This window comes from Histomonas meleagridis (genome assembly GCF_020186115.1).
Source record: "Histomonas meleagridis strain 2922-C6/04-10x chromosome Unknown contig_20, whole genome shotgun sequence".
Taxonomy (NCBI): domain Eukaryota; phylum Parabasalia; order Tritrichomonadida; family Dientamoebidae; genus Histomonas; species Histomonas meleagridis.
Window position 1 is genome coordinate 2846118 of NW_027150805.1, and position 21560 is coordinate 2867677.

At 28.0% G+C, this 21560-nt stretch overlaps 6 protein-coding genes across 6 annotated transcripts; 2 read left to right on the top strand and 4 right to left on the bottom strand.

Annotated features, from left to right (window-relative positions):
* Positions 1-79: 79 nt before the first annotated feature.
* GO595_003380 (uncharacterized protein) lies at positions 80-1885 on the bottom strand (the record flags this gene model as incomplete). Its single annotated transcript, XM_067916394.1, has 1 exon — positions 80-1885. One exon carries the CDS (start codon positions 1883-1885, stop codon positions 80-82), a length of 1806 nt encoding a protein of 601 aa, XP_067777181.1.
* Positions 1886-3508: 1623 nt separating this feature from the next.
* On the bottom strand, positions 3509-4582 carry GO595_003381 (puff-specific protein Bx42; the record flags this gene model as incomplete). The annotated part of the gene is made up of 1 exon (XM_067916395.1): positions 3509-4582. The coding sequence occupies one exon, from the start codon at positions 4580-4582 to the stop codon at positions 3509-3511; it is 1074 nt and encodes a 357-aa protein (XP_067777182.1).
* A 1671-nt stretch (positions 4583-6253) lies between these two features.
* GO595_003382 (uncharacterized protein) lies at positions 6254-10918 on the bottom strand (the record flags this gene model as incomplete). The annotated part of the gene is made up of 2 exons (XM_067916396.1): positions 6254-8526; positions 8770-10918. The coding sequence occupies 2 exons, from the start codon at positions 10916-10918 to the stop codon at positions 6254-6256; spliced, it is 4422 nt and encodes a 1473-aa protein (XP_067777183.1).
* Positions 10919-16284: 5366 nt separating this feature from the next.
* Positions 16285-16620, top strand: GO595_003383 (40S ribosomal protein S26; the record flags this gene model as incomplete). Its single annotated transcript, XM_067916397.1, has 1 exon — positions 16285-16620. One exon carries the CDS (start codon positions 16285-16287, stop codon positions 16618-16620), a length of 336 nt encoding a protein of 111 aa, XP_067777184.1.
* A 122-nt stretch (positions 16621-16742) lies between these two features.
* GO595_003384 (uncharacterized protein) lies at positions 16743-17348 on the top strand (the record flags this gene model as incomplete). Its single annotated transcript, XM_067916398.1, has 1 exon — positions 16743-17348. The coding sequence occupies one exon, from the start codon at positions 16743-16745 to the stop codon at positions 17346-17348; it is 606 nt and encodes a 201-aa protein (XP_067777185.1).
* A 1501-nt stretch (positions 17349-18849) lies between these two features.
* GO595_003385 (Rhodanese-like domain containing protein) lies at positions 18850-19608 on the bottom strand (the record flags this gene model as incomplete). The annotated part of the gene is made up of 1 exon (XM_067916399.1): positions 18850-19608. One exon carries the CDS (start codon positions 19606-19608, stop codon positions 18850-18852), a length of 759 nt encoding a protein of 252 aa, XP_067777186.1.
* Between the last annotated feature and the right edge of the window lie 1952 nt (positions 19609-21560).

Here is a 21560-nt window from a genome sequence, read left to right on the forward strand (position 1 = left end):
AAATATTTTACATTTAATGTTTAAACTATTATACAAATCATTAAAACATTCGATAGTTTTGTTTTTTATTTTTTCATTTTTACTTTTGTTTTTCTCTTGTTATGTAAGTTCTCAAGAAGGGGAATTTCCTTACAGTTTCAGCCACGAACACCTTATTCCATAAGTCCAATTTTATATCATTTTTTGGTATATCCAATGACTTCAGCTTTTGTTCTTCCAATTGTTTTTTCTCTTTATTTTTGCCCAAATCATTTTCCAATGCCTTTGTAATTGATTCCACATCAATTGCGTCAGGCATTAATTCGTCTGGTTTAATGTTTTGTAATATGTACATCACTAATTGTTTATCCAAATCAGGCGCGATTCCATTTATCATTTCGACTTTATCTTCCGCCTTAGATATGTTCGGAGACATTAAAATCACTAAAACAATTTCTCGTAAATGTTTAAATCGAATTCCATCTGTTTGTTCAAGTGTCGAAAGAAATGAATTCCATAAAATCGCTTTCATGAACACGAAATTATTCGTGTTCGATAAAATACGATTTGAAATCTTTACGTCTAAATCATTTATGAATTCATTGATAAGGAAATTATTGATCGATTCGGGAAATTGTAAACTGATTTTAACAACAGAAAATAATTGTTGGAAATCTAATATCAAATCATCAACTTCAAATTTCGATGAAAGAAATCGATTACGTAATATATCAAAGTTTCGGATAAATGGCGAAAGTATTTCTTTGGATAATTTGCTTATGATTTTAAGTAATCGTTCGAGAAATGTTGTTTTGTATTTTGTGCTTTGATTAGCTTTCTTAGGATTCGATTTGATAAGTGAATATAGAATTATCGTTGTGATGAATTTGTTTTCGGTGGTAATTTTGGTGTAAAATGGTGAAGTTTCATAATTAGTGATAAATTCAGCTAAAAATTCATCAAAATCTGTTGACAGAGTTTTGCTGGAGAGAAACTCCGAATGAAGAATAAAGCCATAAATCGGAAATATCGATGATGGAAATTCATAATTATTACATACAAATGGAACTTCTCGCTTTTGCTTGAAGTCGGTGGTCATAATACTGCTCATTAAACGCATTTGTTGGGCAAATTGCGACTCTTCAAGTTCCGGAATATCTTCATCTGAAAATGTACTGCCATTACTTTCACTACATATATTGGAAAAGTTTTGTAGTGGCTCATCGTCCATAACAACAAGTGGAATGGATTTGATGTCAGTAGATGATGAATGTGGAAGTCCAAGATTTTTTCGATGTGGAGAACGACGTACTTTGGATTTATGACGTCGTTTAATCTCTTGTGGCTTTTGCTTAGGTGAATCTGGTGGAGAACTACTTGCAGTATTTTGACTGATTTCGGATGATTGATCCCAATCTGAAAATGAATCTTTTTGTAGTTCTTCATCAATCGAAGGACCATCACTAGAGTCTGAAGAGGTGTCAACTGTGTTACTAATTTTGTTAACAGTAATTGATAATGTTAAAACTGGAAAAATTGATCGTCCACTTTCCATTTCAAGATCTCTAGTCACAGGACCTACACTACTAAGGTGTTCTGATGCATCTATGGCAATTTTTCCGTAAATTTTTGGAGTTTGATCTTTTTGGTATCGATGAAGTTTAATCTGTATGAGTTTTGGACGTGGAGTTTCATCTGATTTAGAGATGTAAAACGTTGACTTTATCTCAAAAGAACTATTAAAATTGATTATGCCTTTTTCATTTGGCTTCATCAATTTTGTAGTTCCATTTTGATTTCCTCTAGAATAGGAAAGGCTAAAGTTACTAGTGATATTTCTGCCTATAGAAACGTGGTCAAATGATAGTTTAATGATTGCATGAATTTTTCGGAATCGATTGAACATTTGGTGGAGGGTTGTGAAGGTGTTTTTCATTGAATTTTTGAATAGCTTACACACAGATATTTTCAGAAATAACGGTTCATTACAACTGGGCTCAAAAACTTTCTGGGTCGCCAGGTCTTCGCTCAAGACGGTTTTATTTAATTTTTGATAAGAACAGTTAACTTTTTTGTGATTCATATGAAAGAATTCAAAAGCTCAAAAAGTCAAAATTAATATCGGATTGCTGAAAAGTTCTTTTTTTAAATTTGTTGATATTTTTTAGATGTTATCGCAATATGCTTTTCATCCTTATTCATTAGTTGGTCAAAGTAAGTATTAGATTTACATAAAACTTTGACGTGGGTGCTTTTATATCAATATTTAACCTCCCACAGTCATTTTACTGTAAATAAACTTATCAAATAATTTTAAACGTTCATATAAAAAAGGGGTTATTCTTCTGCGGCAAACAGGTGAAGGGATGATCAAAATTCAACAAAGAGTATAAAAATCTGATTACTTAATATTGCCACTTGAAAATTTAACAATAACATTTAAAATACATTTTGGAATATTCCAAATTTACATTGTTACTTAACAATAAACCAAAGTCTTTATGAAAACTTGGATACAAAAAAAGAAAAAAAAATCTTTTGCGGAAAGAAATATTTTTTAAGAATAAAAGTTTCAAAAAATTTTAATGTACAACACAATTAATATTGCAATAACTAAAAGCCCTGAAATAGCATAGCTGATTAACTTATTATTAATTTGGATTTGCCTCATTTTTCCGACTATTGATGTCGAGTTTTCAACAGATGAGTGAATCAAATTCACGTTCTTGCTTGCATGCTGAAGGCTTTCTTTTTGTGAAGCCAAATTTTTCAGAATTTCAATTCCAATTGAAACAGATTCTTCACAATTTTTATGTGCCTCAAGAAGTGATATATCTGTATCAACAGATGTTTTTGGTATCGTTTTCATGCCAACTAGTTGCTCTTTTTTGACTGATATTATTTCTAATTCTAAATCTGAAATTTTTTCTTTAATTTTTTGATATTTTCTTTTAACTGCTGATTGCTCATTTGTTGGTAATAAAAACAAGCATCTTTCTAATTCTTCATATGCAACTTTTGCAGAATCTAATTGATCTTCTGCATTATGAAGTTTTGACATTGATTCATTTTCATTGTATTGCTTTAAATTTAATTCGATGTTTTCGATGCATTTGTTAATGTGTTCTTCGAAGAATTCACTTGCACTCATTATAAAATTTTGGTCAGATGAACGAAACGACAAAACGGTTTTTCTCAAATAAAATTTTATTAGTACTGAAAAATCAAACAAAATTTCCGTTTATAAAATGACACGTTCAATTTAATATTTTCTATGAGAACACACAATTCCAAATTTCAATCAAAATCATCAGATTAACGGTCTCCATGACCAAATTAACAAATGCAGATGAACATTGGTGCTATGCAAAGCAAAGAAACAAAACTCCAAAAGGCAAAACGCGTTGCCACAGAAGCTCTTTGGGTTATAGGTACCTCAGCTTTTGTTCTTGGATTTCCAATATATCTTGCCACAAAATTATAATTAATTTTTTTTTGAATAAAAACTTTTAAAAGTAACAATACCTTTTCAATCTGAATCAGAAGCGTCCGCTTTGTTCGGGAAATATAAACCACTTCTTTGGTCTGGCATTTGTTTCTCTCCAGGCTTAAACTTAACAGTATATCCACTTCCTCTATCAGAAAGCGTCTTTCCACCCTCAACAGCAACAGAGTATGAAGCGCTACTGAAGGCACGATCACCAGCAAATGGAACATAATTATCAGTTGCTCCCATTCCAGTGATAGGACGATCGTATACATCATATGAATCCTCTGTGCCATATCCTGTGTCAACTCCACTGCTTTTGTTGAATAATTGTGGATCAAATTCATCATCGACGGTTTGCGCCAAAATCGGAAGTCCAAGCGCCGCTTGCGCTGCAGTATCGCGATGAGCCAATCCTTGTCTTTGCCTTTTCATTCTACGGCGTTGTTCTTTAGTTTCTTCGAGAATTCGATCTACTCTTTTTTCTTCGGATGTTTTACTGCGATTAATTTGGCGCTTCTCTTCGTTAAGACGACGCGCTTCTTCAACCATTTTTTCTTCTTCTTCACGTTGGAGCTTTTGAGCAAGTTGTCGTTGAGCAAGATTTCGTTGAGCAATTGATTCATTGATTGACATTGATGCAGCTTCAAGGGCTTTAGTGAAAACCGTGAACTTGTCAGACATTTGAGGTTGCTCAAATCGACGTGCATCGGCACCAACACGTTTATCCATAGGGATAACATAACCTTCTGGGTTTCTCCAATTGGAAACACAAACTGGAATGGCCCAATAACGCTGTTCATCTTCTGTAAGTTTTTCAGTGGGCGCTGTTAATATTGGAGCAGGATCTTCTTTTTGAAGTGAAATTGGTTTACGGTTCCTGAATCGAGATGGATCAAGAGGATCAACTCTTTTCTCAGCAACTCGTACTACGTATTCTTCTTTTTCGTTATTATGATATTTAATCGTTGTGATTCCACCATTCTTTTTGACTGGTCCTGTTTTTGCCATCAACACTTCTGCGACAGATTGTTCGAGTTGCCTGCTAATTAAAGCTTTTGCTTCATCATTTGGTTGTTGCCTTGGAATTGCTACTGTTGCAGTAAGGAGAGACATTTCGAATGTTGGCACTTTTATATAACCGTCAGAGATTTGAAAATTTTCATCAGTTGAGAAGCCGAATTTTGGGCTAATTTTTTGCCCTCTTGCGGGTGGTACTAAAAATTCAGCATGTCTGTTCGGATTGGTTTGAATATCATTCAAAATAATATTTGGAAATAATTTTAAATATTTAATACACCACTTATGAAAGCATCTTTAAATGGTCGTACAGAAATAGTTAAATTACTTCTTGAACAAGAAGGAATTGATATTAATGCTAAAAGTATTTATTTGTTTTATTTGATATTTATTTTAATAATTTAGTATTTCAAAATAATATTTGGAAATTATTTAAATTATTTAAAACAGCTCTTATGTTTGCATCTGATATTGGTCAAACAGAAATTGTTAAAGTACTTCTTAAACAAAAAGGAATTGATATTAATGCTAAAAATATTTAATTATTATATTTGAAATTTATTTTAATAATTTGAAGTTTTAAAATAATATTTGGAAATTATTTTCATTATTTAAAACAACACTTATATTAGCACCTAGAAATGGTCGTACAGAAATTTAAATTACTTCATGAACAAGAAGGAATTGATAATAATGCTAAAAACAAATGATGATATTTCATGGGGAAATGTCAATGTGGATGACATTTGGATAAACCTTATCAATCCCGAAAATTCTCATTAAATGAAAAAAATTCAGAAAATTTCCAAAAAATTGTTATTTTTATTTTTTTAATACAGTAATGTACACGAAAATATGTCCATCAGCCGGAAATTTCTGTCCTATTATTAACGGTCACCAATCATATTTATAAAACTTATCAATTGGAACTTGCTATTTCTCTTCGCACGGATCCTTCGCGAAGGGGGATAATGGCCCCGCCGGGCTTTTTCAGTAAAATACGATCACAGGCGCAGGGGTGGGTTGGAATGTGATTGAATAATTTACATCAAAATTGAATGATTTTTGAGAATTTTCATGTACGTATGAAGGAACTGTCCTTATACTTCTTGAATCAAATTGTAAGATTCTGTTGGATCTTTCTAAGAAGCCAGCAAAAATGAACAACAAATTAAAATATATGATTCATAAAAATGAAAAAAAAGATTGTCATAATTTTAAATCGTTTATAACATCATTCTACTATAAAATTATATAATTAAAATATATGTTAATTAATATTATATTGATTCGAATTTTTTATCCAGAAAGTTTCCTTGTATTTCCGATTAATTAATATTTTAGAGTTACTATCCTATAAAAATTAACGTTCTCATGTAGAGTAAGCTTACTGCTTTATCATTTTAAATATCCAACTTATGAATGAAGTTAAAGAACACTTGTTTCCACCAAAGAAGAGAAAATTATCGTGATGCTAAAGCACGATTACTCCAAATTATTTACAGAGAATTTAATTATTGTTCCCAAATTTTTTTATTATTAATGATTTTTTTTTAACTAGAGATTCAATATTTAAGAAAAAGATAATCATTTTTTTCTATCAAATGATTTGTAAAATTTCTGATTTCTTTATCATTTCCTATTATTACAATTTGAAGCTATCACACTCATACGAAGCGTTTGACCGCTGCATGCAATTAAAGAATCGTATCAATACTTTTGCCATATTAATAGGATAAATTTTGGAAAAGATTAAATTTTTATTGTCTAGACAAATACATCATCATCAGAGCCTTCTATATTGTATTTCGCTTCCTTCTTCTGGCTATCATCGCTAGTGAACTGGTTCCTCTTATTACGCTTCACCATGAAGATAACCAACAACACAACGCCGACAACCACCAAAACGCATGCAATTACTATACCTACGATTGGTCCAGTTCCCAACGAATGACTATTATCTTCATCACCAGTAGCCGAAGTTGAAGTATTTGTACTTGAAGGCAATACGTTTGACGATATTAAAATACTATTATTACCTTTTACGATGAAAATTTCGTTATCATTTGTTTCATTAATATCATTAGTAACGTTCAAGTTAATTATTTGTAAGTTAACATTCCAATCATTAACATTCATAGATGAAGCGTTAACAATTACAATACCTCCAGCGAACATATTACCAAGTGATTCAATACCATTTGCATCGACAGTAACATTTAATTGATTTGGAGTATTACCAACATTACCTAAGTTAAGTAATGGTATACCTAATGATGATACTTCCATATTAATATTAACATTTTCATTTAATGTTATACTATCAGTTGTATCTCTTGGTGATAATGTAGAAGAAGGTTCTAATTTTAATGTATTTAAGATATTTAATTGAACTGTTTCAACTTTAGCTTGTCTTCTAACTATTAAATGATTTGTTAATATTGGTACTTCATTATTATTATTATCTTTAATTGATAAAATTGTCTTTGTAGAAGTATTTGCTAATTCGATTGTATTAGTTTCATATTGTTTATTTAATGTAATGATTTGATCTGTTGGTCGATATAATATTTCTCCACTTAATATATTCGATAAATCTGTTAATCCAATACCAAGTTGATTAACAATTCGATATACAGCTATACGAATACCTTCGATATTATATTGATATTTATATGATGTAATATAATTAAGTAAATCTTGAACTGTCATCATAGTATTACCTAATACTTGTTGTATCATTGTAATAAATGGTACAAACTTTTCATAATATGGTAAGTTTTGTATTGTATAATTAGTAGAACTTTGTTCATATAATTTAATTAAATAATCAGAGATAACATATAATACTTTAGTCATATTAATTATACTAAATGAATATGGTTCATCATTAGTAATAAATATTTGTGAAAATGAAGTAAATGATAATTCATCATAAAAGATTTTCTCTAATGTATAAGTTGCATTCCAAAATTGTTTATCAATATTATTAATAATTGTCTTAAATGATTCGCCTTGATTAATATCATTAATTGCTTTTTGATATATATCTAATATCTTTGATGAACCAATTGTTATCATTTCAAATACTTCCGAAAGTTTTGTTGTTTGACTTTGAAGTTTTTCAATATTCGAATTAATTTGTTGAAGTTTATCTTCTGGAATAATTTGATTAAAGATATTTATTAAATTATATACAAGTTCTAATGCTGAATTAAATGCATTTGATAACTGAACTTGTGTTAATATTTGTTGGAATGGTAAATTTTGTATCATTTGTGATACTAATGTATAAACATTCCAATCAGCTTCATATATATCTTTAAGTGGTAATTCAGTTTCATATAATATCTTTAATGATGTTATAATATTTGTAATTGAATCAATTAATGATAAAAATTGTGTATTATTGACAAGTAATGATAATACTGAATCTAAAATAGATTTAACATTAATTGATAAATCAAATTGTGATAATAAATTCTCAATTAAACCTGTTAATGATTGTGTTGGTATTGTTTGAGTTAATTCAAGTAATGTCATTTTAATTTGTAAATATAATGTATAATTAGCCATTTGAAGTTGTGATGCTACATTGATAACATTATCAAGTGAACCTTCGAAACATGTAGAAAAGATTTTCATTATTGATTCTGTATAAGTTCTTGGGATATTATATTGTTCAAGTACAGTATATAAATTCATTTTATCACCTAATATTGATGAAATAATATTAACAATTGATTGAATATCTGCTGGTAACATACGTATTATAGAATTAATTAAATTCATTAAATTAGTTTGTGCTTTTTCAATTCTTAAATATGGTGGTGCTTCATTAAAATCAAGGAATTTCATTATGATTTGTATTACTTGTTGAATTGGTAATATATAAGGTTTAATAAATTGATCAATTACTTCTGTTATATAACCTGATGTTAATATTGGTAATATTAAATCTTTATCGAATTTAGTGTTTTCATTAAATGTTTGAGCTAAAACTTTAATTGTTTGATAATATACATCTTCTACACCAATATCTTTATTAAAACTATTAATTGGATATTGTGTATTAATTAATAAATTAAGTAAATTAACAATATTTGAAAAATCTATATTAATTCCAAGTGTTGAAAATAGATCAGTAATTTTGAAGTTATTTAAATGTCCCAAGAAATAATTTATTACATTTTTAACTGTTTCTGAATTCCAATTAAAGATTATAGTTAAATCATCATTAATAAGATTATTAATAATTGGTGAAATAATTGTTATCATACTACTTAAATCTGGTAATCCTAATGTACTTCCTAAATTAATTTCATTTGTAAGATTCGATATTGCATATTGTGTACCAAGTTTATCATTTTCTGGTATGAAATTAGGTATTAAATTCTCTGTTTCACTAGCAAATGAATGTATTAAATCAATAAATTGTTCAAGAGTAAATTCAGTTGTATTCATTCTTAATATATCTGTTAATGTTAATTTTCCTAATATTAAACCAATTGGTATATTAAAGTAATGTTTATATTCTGGAATTTCTTTATTAAATAATAATTGGATTAAATCCGTAATTCCAATATCTTCATCATTATAACATTTAACTGATAAATCATGTAATTTGTTATATAAATTATTAAGATCAATTAATCCACTGGTTAAATTATATATTATATCATATGGTGAACAATCTAATAATTCAACAACCTTATAAAGTACTTTAGCAATTGTTGGTGAAATACTATTAAATAATGATAATCCACTGATATTATTAAAACCTAATGTAAGTTGTATGAATGTTTCATTCATTATTTCACCAAAATTCTTTAATGATTGACTAATTCCATATACACTATAATCATAATGTGTATCAGAAACAATAAAGAAAGTATCAAGATGTGTCAAAAATTGTGTAATTGGTGGATTTGGTGCTGTTAAGTTATATAAGTTATAAAGTGAAGTATTAAGATCCCAAAAGTTTGGATCAACACTTTCAGCTATTTCTCGTAATGGACATCCTTCATTTAATTTAACAGAAATATTTCTAAATACTGTTAAAATTAGTGATGAATTAGAGACAATATCATCAAATAAATTAGAAATTGTATAATCTTCTGTTTGAAGTTTTATAAGTATTTCTTTTGTTGAGTTTAAGAAATTCTTTAATTTTGATTCTGTCGAATTTATTTTATTGACCCATTTTGTTAATGTATTTGCTGTAGAATTTAAGATATCATTTAATAAGTTTAAGTTAATTGATTCTTTCATTATAGTTTGGAATGGATCATTGATTATAGAATCAATTTTAGTTATATTAATTTCTTTATATTCAGTTTCACTAATGCTTAAATAATTCAAAAATTCACGATATTGAACATCTTGATTATAATATGAACCAACAGTAACAAAATATCCTCCTGTTAAAAATCCTTCAAGAATATCGAGAGTAAGCAATTGTAATAAGCCTAAAATTGTTGTTAAATTTAAGCCGAATAGATCAATTCCAAAGATATCGAGTATCTTATTAAATAATTCATCCACATTAGTACTTCCATTGTTAAAATCATCAGCGAATTCTTGGATAGTCTGAACAACTCTTTGGTATTGTTCATATATTGATTCATTTCTTTCCATGACAGATGAGATCCTTACAATTTCACTAATTGAATTCTTGACATCAAGGATTTCAGTAATGTTCCCGAGATATGCTTTAGTAAGAGATGATGGAACACCAACTTTTTCTAAATAACTGCCAAAATTGAATGAGTCTGTTAGGAAGTAAATAAAGAATTGTAAAGCTAATTTGGCACTGTCGTTTGGAATGAGGTTAGCAACAAATAAGAGAACATCCTTATAAAACTCAAGCATGGAGGTGAACGCATAAAATTCAGAATGTGCAATGTTCAAATCATCTTGAATTGTCATGTTCCTAAATTCAAGATCAGCTTTGACAAGTTGGATCTTGTTATAAATTGCATCAGCATAAGGACCTAAGAATTTTTGTAATAATTGTGATGCATATCCAGAAGTTAATACAATCATTATTGATTGATAATCAATAACAGTATCTTTAGTAAATATGGATGCATGGTAACAGATTTGATCAATTATTTGTTGGGGAATTCCTAAATCTTGGTGAAATTGTTTGAATGTATATGATGGATTCGAAAATAGTGATAATAAATGAACGATGTTGTCGAGCGGCATGTGGAACCCTAAAGCAAAATCGACAAAATCTTGTATGTTCAATGAATCAAAATTATTGTATAAATAAATCAAAAGATCATTCACATATTTTTCTGTTTCGCCATCAAGAACCTCTTTTACTATTGGAGAAACAATGTCCAATATGAGTCCTTGAATAGGAAATCCAATCATTGATTCAAGATTTAAAGGAATACCTCCTAAAAACATTGACGCTATCAACATAGAAGATTGCGTTTGCTTGAAAAGAGTTGTAGGAATTAGATTTCGATTATCAGCTGCAAATGAATTTACCATGCTGACAAATTCATCAATAGTGTAATTTTTCGTTGTAAAATCAATAAAATTAGAAATAGTATCTTCCCTTGTAAGAAAACCAATCACATCTACGATCTCTATTGATGATCCAAGAATCGCAAAAAGGAAAACGAAAATCATTTTGAACCCATAAATCAAAAAAATATAAATATATTTATATATTTTCTATTTTATTATAAATCTATTATATATTTATATTACAATTCATTTATTATAGATAAATATTAATTAATTTATTTAAACAATATGTAGTTATAAAGATAATTATGTTTTATTGCAAAAAAACACGATTGCTCGAAATGGAATCATAATTTGAAAGCATTTTGGGCTTTAACCAATTCAAAAAAATGAATGAAATTCAATGAGCAAACGGTTATGTTCCACCGGGAACTTAGAAATAAATTTTGTTTGTCATACAAAAAATTATGGCCAAACAAATCAGCTTTTTAAATTGCGATTGCAAGGATTTTACAGATCATCAAGTTCAAAAAGCAATGGGTGTGATCGGAGTTTAAACGGTTTCTTATCTGTTTGGTCAGTCAAGCAAAATTTTAGAACTGCTTTTTCGCAATCATGTTATTTCGTAAAAAAAATCAACTAACTACGAACCAACTCCACCTTTTTGAAATTTTTAGTAATATTTTTTCAAACCCTATGTAATGATATTGGTATCTTCGAAAAATTTATCAATGAGTTGACATCAAAAAACCGCATTTGATAACACTAATCAGTGCTCAAACATTTATTAAGCATGATAAATGAATTATGTTATACTATTGAATTTTATTGTTAGATTTATATATAAATCTATTTATATAAAGATTTTTATTTATTAACATTTATTCATTCATGCATTTCATATAATAATCTTGCAACTGCATCTTGTGTAGTTTGATTTTTCTCCTTCATGCAATAATCTTCTAATAGTTCGATTCGTTTCTTCAAGTGTTTGAAGATTTGCTTTGACTGTTAAAATAAGTTCTTTGAATAATTTCTCATTAATTTGTTCCCCTGGACGATAATAACCTCGAAAATGCTTTCAATTAGTAAATGAATATAAATTAGAAATTCGTTTTTGGATATTGTTCTTTTCTTCTTCAAGTTTGTTTTGAAATTCTGTTTCCATTGTTATACTTTTCGTTTTAATAATACTATTACTTAATGATTTTTTCTCGTTCAAGCATTTCTTGGAGTGTTCGATTTTGTTTCTTAAGTTTATGTTGTTGTGATTTCATTTTATTAATAATGTTCCGAAATTCTTCATTCTTTTTTTTTCTGTTTCTGTAAGTTGGTTCATGAGTTCTTCCATATCTTTCCTCGTGGTTTCACTTGATTTTTGAAGTTCATTAATCGTTTCATTATATGTATTGATAATTCGTTCTTTTTCATTAGAATTCTTCTTTTGATATCGTTTCTCAAGGTCATCCTTCGCTTGTAAAAGTTCTTGATATTCTTTGTTTTGTTTGTTTTGTTCACTACGTTGATGTATTAATAAATTCCTTGTTTGTGTAAGTTGTGTAGAACATTTTTCATATTCTTTTCGAAGTTTTTCATATTCATTTTGAAGTGTTTGAAGTTGAGTTTTATATTGTTCAATGATATTCGAAATATCTTCTTTAGTTTCTTCATCATAAATAGAAAATTGTGTTTTGGTATTATAACTTTTATTAAATATGGAATCAATTCGTTCTTGAAGTTGTGAATTTTCTTCTTGAAGTGTTTTAATAATATTATTTAATTCATTATTATCTGCTTCAAGTATTGATATTTGTTTTTGTTTTGTTTCATTTTCTTCTTGATAATTTTCTTTTTTACGTTGATAATGATTTTTAAGCGTTTTAATAATATTTTGTGATTTTTGAATTTTTTTATTGTTTTCTTGATGATTATTAATAAGATTTTTAATATGTTTAAATATATTTTGAAGAGTTTCTTTGTTAGTATTTAACGCTTTGATTTCAAGAATTTCACTAATTTCTTTAAGAATTATTTTGATTTGTTCTTCTTCTTTTTTCATATTTATTCATTTTAAAAATTATATTAGAAATTTGACTTAATATATTATTTTGAATTTCTTCTTCTTGAATAAATTCTTTAATCGTAATGAGATTTTTTATCATTTTGAAGATTAATCATTAAATCATTCAAAAAATTCTTGGATTTTTTATGAAAATTTTGTTGTTTTCTTTCGTTTCTTGTTCGCGTTCTTTGTGATTTTCGTTAATTTTATTTTCATAAAATTCTTGAATTATTTGATATATCTTTTGAAGTTTAAATGTTTTATGAAGAACTTCATTATTCGCAATATTACTGATTTTTGGTATTAAAATTTGGTTACCTTTAAATATTAAATCTTCATTAGTAATTTCTTGTTCTTTGTCTTTTTGCTTTTCTTGAAGTTTAATTTCATGTCGTTGTTGAATTATTTCATTTTGAAGATTTTCTATTTCTTCTTCTTTATCATTTAATTTCTTTTTAAGTTCACAATTTTCTTTGTTTTGTTTATCTTTTATTTCTTCTAATGTATTATTCTTTTGTTGAAGTTCTTGAAGACGTTGTTGATATATTTCTTTTTGATTTTTGTTCTTATTTTGCTTTTTGGATTTTTGATTCATTTCTTCGTTTTCTTTAGGTTCAATGTTTTGTTTTTCTTTAAGAATTTTGCGAAGACTGTCAAGTTGTAATTGTGCTTCTTTATAAAGAAAATCAATAGATTCATTTTGTTGTTTTAATTTATCATTCTCTTCTTTTAAGTTTTCTTCATTATTTTCAATCTCTTGAATTCGTTGTTGAAGTTTCTCTCGTGTACTTTCTAAATATGAATTTCGATTTTTAAGTTCATGTATTTTTTCATGAAAATGAACTTCTAAATTATTTTGTTCATTCGTTTTAGGTTGTTGAATAATAATTCGTGGAATATCATTTGATTCTGATTTAATATTTGGTTCATTCTTAAAATTTGAATTTTCTTTATTTAATTGTTTGATTTTATCTTCTAAATTTTGAATTTTATTTTCATAATCTTTAGTCATTTGTTCTTTTTCTTGTGAAAGTATTAAATATTGTTTGGAATTCATTTCTTCTTGTTTTTCATGTTTTTGTTGAATTTCTTTGATTTCTCTTTTGACTTTATTGAATTCATTCCGTAATTCTTCATTTTTAATTTTCATACTTTTGATTTTGTTTTTATATTTCTTTAAAAGATTTCGTTGAATTTCTTTCGAGTTATCTTTGTCTTTCATTATTTGATGTGTTTCTTGTGTTAATTTATCTTTTGGTTGTTCAAGAAATGTGATTAATTCTTCAATATTTTGAAATCTTATATTAAAATATATGTTTGAATTAGAAAGAACTCGTTCAATTTTGTTATTAATGACTTTTGTTGAAATAGAAAGTTTATTGTTGTTTTCTTTTTCTTCTTGAAGTGCTTGTTTTAATATTTTGTCTTCTTCTTGATGTTTTTTTGAAAGTTTATCAAGTTCTTCTTGAAATTGTAAATTCGTTTGATGAAGTTGTTCTTCATATAAATGTTTTTCTTTTCGTTTTTTCTTCTTTGATTTCTTCAACAGTTTGTAAACTAAGTTCAAGACGTCGTGAAAGATCTTCTTTCTCTGCTTGTAAATTCCTTATGTTTGCTTTAAGTTGATTGTTTTGTGAATGTAATGTTTCAACTTGTTCTGAAAGTAAAATCGTTTTATCTAATTGTTCTTTAAGATATGAATTTTCTTCCTTAAGTTCTTCATTTTCTGCTCGAAGGTTTTGTTGAACTTCATCAATTTCACTTTGAAAGCTTGAATCTGAATCAAGCATGAAAATTTTTTATTTATTGACTTTTGGCGGGATATATAACCGTTAAAATTAACGTATCGTTCTCAAAATATCGTCACTTTTCTTCTTTTTGAAAAAAAAAAAAAAAGATATTTTCCTTTTACTTGGTCATTGAAATATTTTAAAATTTAAAATTTAAAAAATCATGAACATATATTTTAATTAAACATGAGAAATTATTATTTAATCATTTTTAGTTTTTTGAATCTTTTCTTGAAATGCATAATGAAAGATTTTATCTGAAAATTCTGAATAATCAATATTCGAACTTAAACATTTGACGAATTCGAGTAATTCGTTGAATTTAATTTTAGACTTATAAATACTTAAATCACCATAACTAAATCCAAGAAGTAATCCTTTATCTTCACCTTCTGCTATTTCATAAATAGGTGTTGAACTATCTGTCCCCCTCCCAAATAATACCGATCGGAAACGCTTTTTTTTCTTCATTTTCTTCATAATTTTCATAATCATATTCATCTTTTGAAAATGTATGAAGTTGACCAACATCACTCACAGCAACTCCTAAAGATTCAATAAAACCTGAACCAACATTTTTCCAAAAATTAATAAGTTCTTCTGATGGTTGGATTTCAAGATTTTTGAGAATCTCATTTAACTTCTCTTCAGATATTGGTGCATTAACCTTAAGGCTTTTATCTTTGAATGCATCATAAATTGTGTTGGATGTAATAAAATAGAACAATGTCCATATCATAAATAATTCGATTAAATTTATTCTTCGTTCTATTTCCAAGATAAAATTACTTTCTAAAAACTTAAACAAACTGAAGCATTTCATTAAATAAAATCGTATTTTATTAAAAATCATTTTTGATATCATGAATTAAAAAAAAAGTTAATTAAAAATACACATACTTTTATTATTTCAATTTATCAATGAAAATAACAAAAAAGAAAACAATTTTCACCCAAATCATAAAAATTCTTTAATACATTTAGTTAAATATATTTTATTTATTTCATTTATTAATAAATCTATAAATTATTTTAAGGGGATAACTTTTTTGATTATTCGAAATAAACTGAAAATTTGTTGTTTGTTTTTGCATTTGTAACCTTAACTTCCTTTAATCAATAGATATTTTAAGTAAAATTTAAAAAAAAAAAAATTGATTACTGTAGCACCATTAAAACAAATTTATTGCATGAGTGTTTATTTGATATATGTATCATTATAGATATGTAAAAATGTTTAACCAATAATTAAAATGGATTAAATAATCCTCTTATATAAAATCTTTAAACAGCACATAATCTTACTTAATTTTTCAAGTGCTTTAGTTTTTCGCAAAAACTGTAGAATCACACAAACACACGCATGAAATAACTGAAATAGACGATAGGGGAAAATTGAACTAAGTAAAGCGCTCAAAATGCGATATAGAAAATTGAGAAGGTTTGTTTTGGCCTTTTAGTGAATGCCTCAAAAAAGAAGGAACTGTGGACGTTCAAAGATGAACGCCGGTCGCAAGAAGATTGTTAACTGCATGAACTGCGGTCGTATGGTTCCACGTGATAAGGCCATCAAACGTTTTTTGACAAAGAATATGGTTGATAGTTCATCTGCCAAAGATGTTATGGATGCTTCCATTTACAAGGAATACGAATTCCCAAAGACATACCAAAAGTGCTTCTATTGTGTTTCATGTGCTTGCCATCGTCGTATCGTTCGTGTTCGTAATGCCAACCTTCGTCATGTCCGTGTTCCATTTTTCTTGAAGCAACGTGCCGAAGCCAAACAGAACAAGCAATAAAACAAATTTGGACTTTAACTTCTGTTTATTTATAAAGTATTCAATTGCGGTGCACCCCGTTTTTTGATGTGATGTGACTGAAACGCTACTGCCTATAGCCCAAAACACCCTTTCAGCTAAAAATGGTTTTCGATCCTGACTTTGGGATTTCTTCATGGTACTTGAAACCAACATTCTTTCTGAAAATAGTTTGTGGAATTATTTCAGGAGCTTTCCTTATATATCTGATTATTCTTGATGTTATGGTAAATGATGTATTTTTCCCAGTTGCATGTACTGGAACACCAAGAAACATTGCTATAACAATAACAATCTTTTTACTTCTTATTTGCATTCTGTATCCAATTTATGCATTTAAGTTTGGCCAATACAAAGTTTATGGATTGATCGGATTTTCTGTATTTGCAGTTATAATATTAGTGTTATCAATATCATACGCAGTAAGTTTCGCAGGTTCTCAAGTTTTTGATAAATATTATGAAAAAGCAATGACATATGCTTCAACCCATCCAAAAGAATCTCGAACCGATTACTTTAAAGAGGCAACAAAGTATGAACTTGCTACAAGTGATCTTGAAAGAAGAAAATCTTGCCTAACTTACTTTAATAACAGGCTTCATGATGCAGGAGAAATCGTTCTTGGACTTTCAGTCACTTGCTTTATTTTGTTTGTTTTAGTTGAAGGCGTTTTCTACATAAAAGGCGAAAGCTATCAAGCTCTTACATAAAATTCAATAAAAAATTTTAAATTCAGAAACTTTTTATGCCAACAATTTTCTTAAAAATTAATTATGGCATTATTTAAAGGTTTCCATTTAACAAATGGAAAAATAAAAATTTATTTTATGTTTATTTATTAACACATTGTTGAAAACGATTAAGCATTTTTCGTTTTGAAATTTAAGTTAACTCAGTAATTGGCTTGGATCAGTAATTATTCTTCCTTGTGTTCTTTCAACCATCCCTCTAAGCTTACCACATGCATGAGAAAAATCAATATCATCCTCAACAATTAAATACACAGTCAAACCCGATTCAACAATTTCTTTTTCTGCTGATAAAATTGCATCAAAAATAATTTGCTTCGGATTACAAAAAGTGCCGCTTCCCAATAGAGTAAGAAAACAAACATTTGAACCGTCGTATCCAGGAAACAAAACAGAGTTTTCCCAAGCTGCTAGAATGGTTGCTTTGTATTCTGCTGAAAGTAGGAACTGGGAAAGTTGAAATGTGAAATTATTTGAAACAACATTATCTTGAAATGAAAAAGCTGATGCAAAAACATGGTGTACAAACTGTGGTTGATCCAAAAACAAATAGCCATTTTTTATGGATTTTAAAATAACTTGACAATTTTGATGAACACCAACTTGATAATTATCAAGATCACCCCAATTAAACTCAGTATTTTCAAAATCTTTGGATTCTGCTTCATCGATAAATGCATACCCATGTTGAACTCGGATTGGTGTATTGGATAACAAATTAATTTCTTCTCCAAGTTGGCCTGCTGAGTGAACATAGTAATTACGATAAAGTAATGATGCACATGTAGAAAGAGAGGCTTGGGTTCCACGAAGTTTGTCATATGAATAACATGAAATTCCATTTACTGCACTTTGAGATGGGCTTATGAAGTGAAGACAATTAAACTGAGAATCAATTTGGAATGTTGCTCCTTGAAATTCTTTCATTGATTGAAGAATCGTAATGTTTGATAAATTTAAATTGTTTGTTTTGAGTGAGCTATTTTTAACAATGTTAAATGATCCATTTCCTCTAATAGCTAGTCCTTGAAATGATGATAGTGTTCTTTCTTTAAATATACCAGCTTGTATTTGAAAATTTGTTGATTTAAAAATGATCATTACATTTTCTTCTTCTTCTTGATCAAGCAGCCATTTGTCAATATTTTCAAGTGTTTCGGTAAAACCAAAAACATCTTTGAACCAATCGTTTTTATTTGTGGTGTGCAACAACTGAAAAAAATTTTTGTTTTATTTGAGAAGCTTTGTTTGAACAAAAAAATTAAGATTTTGCTTAACAAATGTTTTGTTTCATACTATTAATAGTTAACTTCAATTTTTTTTTGTTTTAAAATCCATTTTTTTTGCCTCAAATATAATCAGAGATCCCACATACTATTAAAGATTAACTTAAAAGTTCAGATGAAAAACAAAAGTTAACTTGTTTACTTCATTCACAATGACGCAAAAACATGATCATTTCTTATTGTTGAGTTACAAAATTCAACATTTTGGATACCATTGGCGAATAAGTCATATAACCCTTACTTGGTGTTGGGCTTTTCAAGGAAGCATTAGATAGTGCGTTTGGAAGTGGACGAAGGACTCTTTGGCGTGCTCTAAATTCTTCGAAATTTTGCTTATACAGCGCAGTTTCTCTGACAAGCTCACCATTTTTACGGTAAGTATCATCAAGCATTCTAACATATCCTCCTTCGCAATATTCTTGATGTTGGCTGTAAAAACCACGATAACCACCATCAAGAACATAAATATGTGGATAGAATAAATTAGGATGAATGTTCATGTTACGGTCTATTTCACGGAACATTTGTGCTACTTCTGGTCCTCTATTATGAGAAAATTCGCAATGAAATACTATGACGGAATTTGGAATTATTTTGTTGAAGAACATACTCATGATCATCTCTGGCGAATTTGCGTTCATTGCTCCTTGAATATGACCTCCATTATATTCATATGAAAATCGAGCATCAATTATGTATAATTGATCGAAATAATTATCATAAACACCATCTAAAAGATCACAAAGCGTGTCACCAGTGATCCTTAAGATAGCATCTGAATGTGGAAGAGTTGGAATGAAATGTTGTCTTCTTGGAGAATTAGGAGAACCAAACAAAATCTCTTGCATATTTCTTGGTGGCCTAGGAGATTCGTCAAATTGGGGAAGTGGGAATGATCCGCGGATAGGAGAGGAAGAAGTTCTTGCAAAATTCATTTTGATTAACGTCATATGCTAAACGTACGGAATCTCAAAAAATTGACAGAAACTGTCAAAACCACTTTTTATCACAAGAACAAATCTGATTGTGAATAAATTTGAAATAAACCTTAGAACATACATTATCAAGTAAAAGCTAATAATAAGATAGATTAGAACCATTAGTTTGTTGCAGATGACTAAAAAGTGCGGTCCTATCTTAACATTCAAATAATTTTTCAACTTTGCTGAACAATGGTCAAATTTCTTATTTGTAACCACATTTAGAAGTTTTTAACCTTGCTATTATAATTTGTAAATTAGTAGTTTCAATTTCGAATGTAATAATTTTGTTCATTGATGCATCAAGTGTTGCAGAACCTTTTTTTCAATAAACATTGTAATTAGTGTAGAGGTAATATTATAATTATTATAATATAATGGAACTTTTTAAAATATTCTTTTGTTAAATGACAAAGGAATCAAACACAAAATGTCGAATTTACAAGCGCGGTGGCGATCATTTTACCAGATATTATAAATAAAATTGCAATATTTTAAATTTTTTATTAACATAAAGTGCAATTATTTTATTTTAGTCATCAGAGAAATTAGAAACAGCTGCATTTGCGAGATTTGATATTTCTTCATTTTCTGAAATTGTTAAATCGAGAACGCAATTTATTAATGTCTGTTCAAATGTAAATTCTTTATTTTGTTGTAATAATATTACAACCTTTAATAACATTAATTGTATGCAGGCAGAACCACCTTCAAAAAATAGTGGAAAAATTTCTAAAATATTGTTTTCCAAGAAAAACCCCAGAACTTCATTTGGTGCGAAAAGAATCAATTTGCAAATAAGATTCAAAGCAATTAACCTATTTTTAAACGAAGATTTATCTAAAATACTTAACAACAGCATGTGAAAATCTCTCATTTTTACAAATGGCTCAACAGAAATATTAAATGTTAAAAGTAAAAACGCATATTTATCATTTTTTTTCAACGCATAAAAAAATATTTCTAAAAAAGGTGTTTTCGTTAATAATTCAAAGGATCCAAGACCTTTGATGCAAACTACAAGAAGATGCATAAGAACATATTTTTCAACATCATCGAGATTTGGACGTATATAATTCGAAAGACATTGGATGATTTCAATTGGAAACTGTGGAAGTTGAGGAATAATTTGAATTAATGATTCCATAGATGAAATGGACAAATTGGTATCTGTTCCGTTGGTTATAATGTTGAAAAGAAAGGTAATAAAAGCATTTGAATCAATGGCATTAGGATTAATAAAAAGAACAGTGGTTGTGAAATCAATTAAATTATGTGATGGTTTGGTAGATATGATTCGTTCTGTTAAATTTGGTAATAATGTAATATAATGAGGCTTTAATTTGATGATGTGCTTGAGAATTTTAAGTGAAAATTCATTTTCAAAATAAAAATAAACTAATTGAAGAAAATGAGGTTGTGAAAAAAACTCAAGATAATAATTTGAATCTCCATATGAAACGAGTTCGTAAATAATACGTAAAAGAATCTGTATAATATCAAGTGATTGTCCTGATTGGGGATCAAGAAGAATAAGAAATGGTTCAAAGTAAGAAAAAGGAATGATATGAAAAACATGTGAAAATCCATCGAGCAATGATAGCAATATATAATATTTATTACTTTTTTCAAAATTTAATCGAGACAATAAATCAATCATTACTTCATGTGAAATATAAGATGAAACTTGTGATTTATCTTCTTGGATAATGTTTGATTTTGAGTTTAGCTTTTCTTGAATTTGATTCGGCTTTTTTTCATTTCCAAGCATTTTATCACAAAACATATTTAACGTCTTTTAACGGTCGTCATTAATCGGAATTTCATTTAACTTTAACAATTTTTATACTTCATAGCCTTTTAAAACAACAATATGAAAGAATTTTTAATAGCATGTTATCATTTTT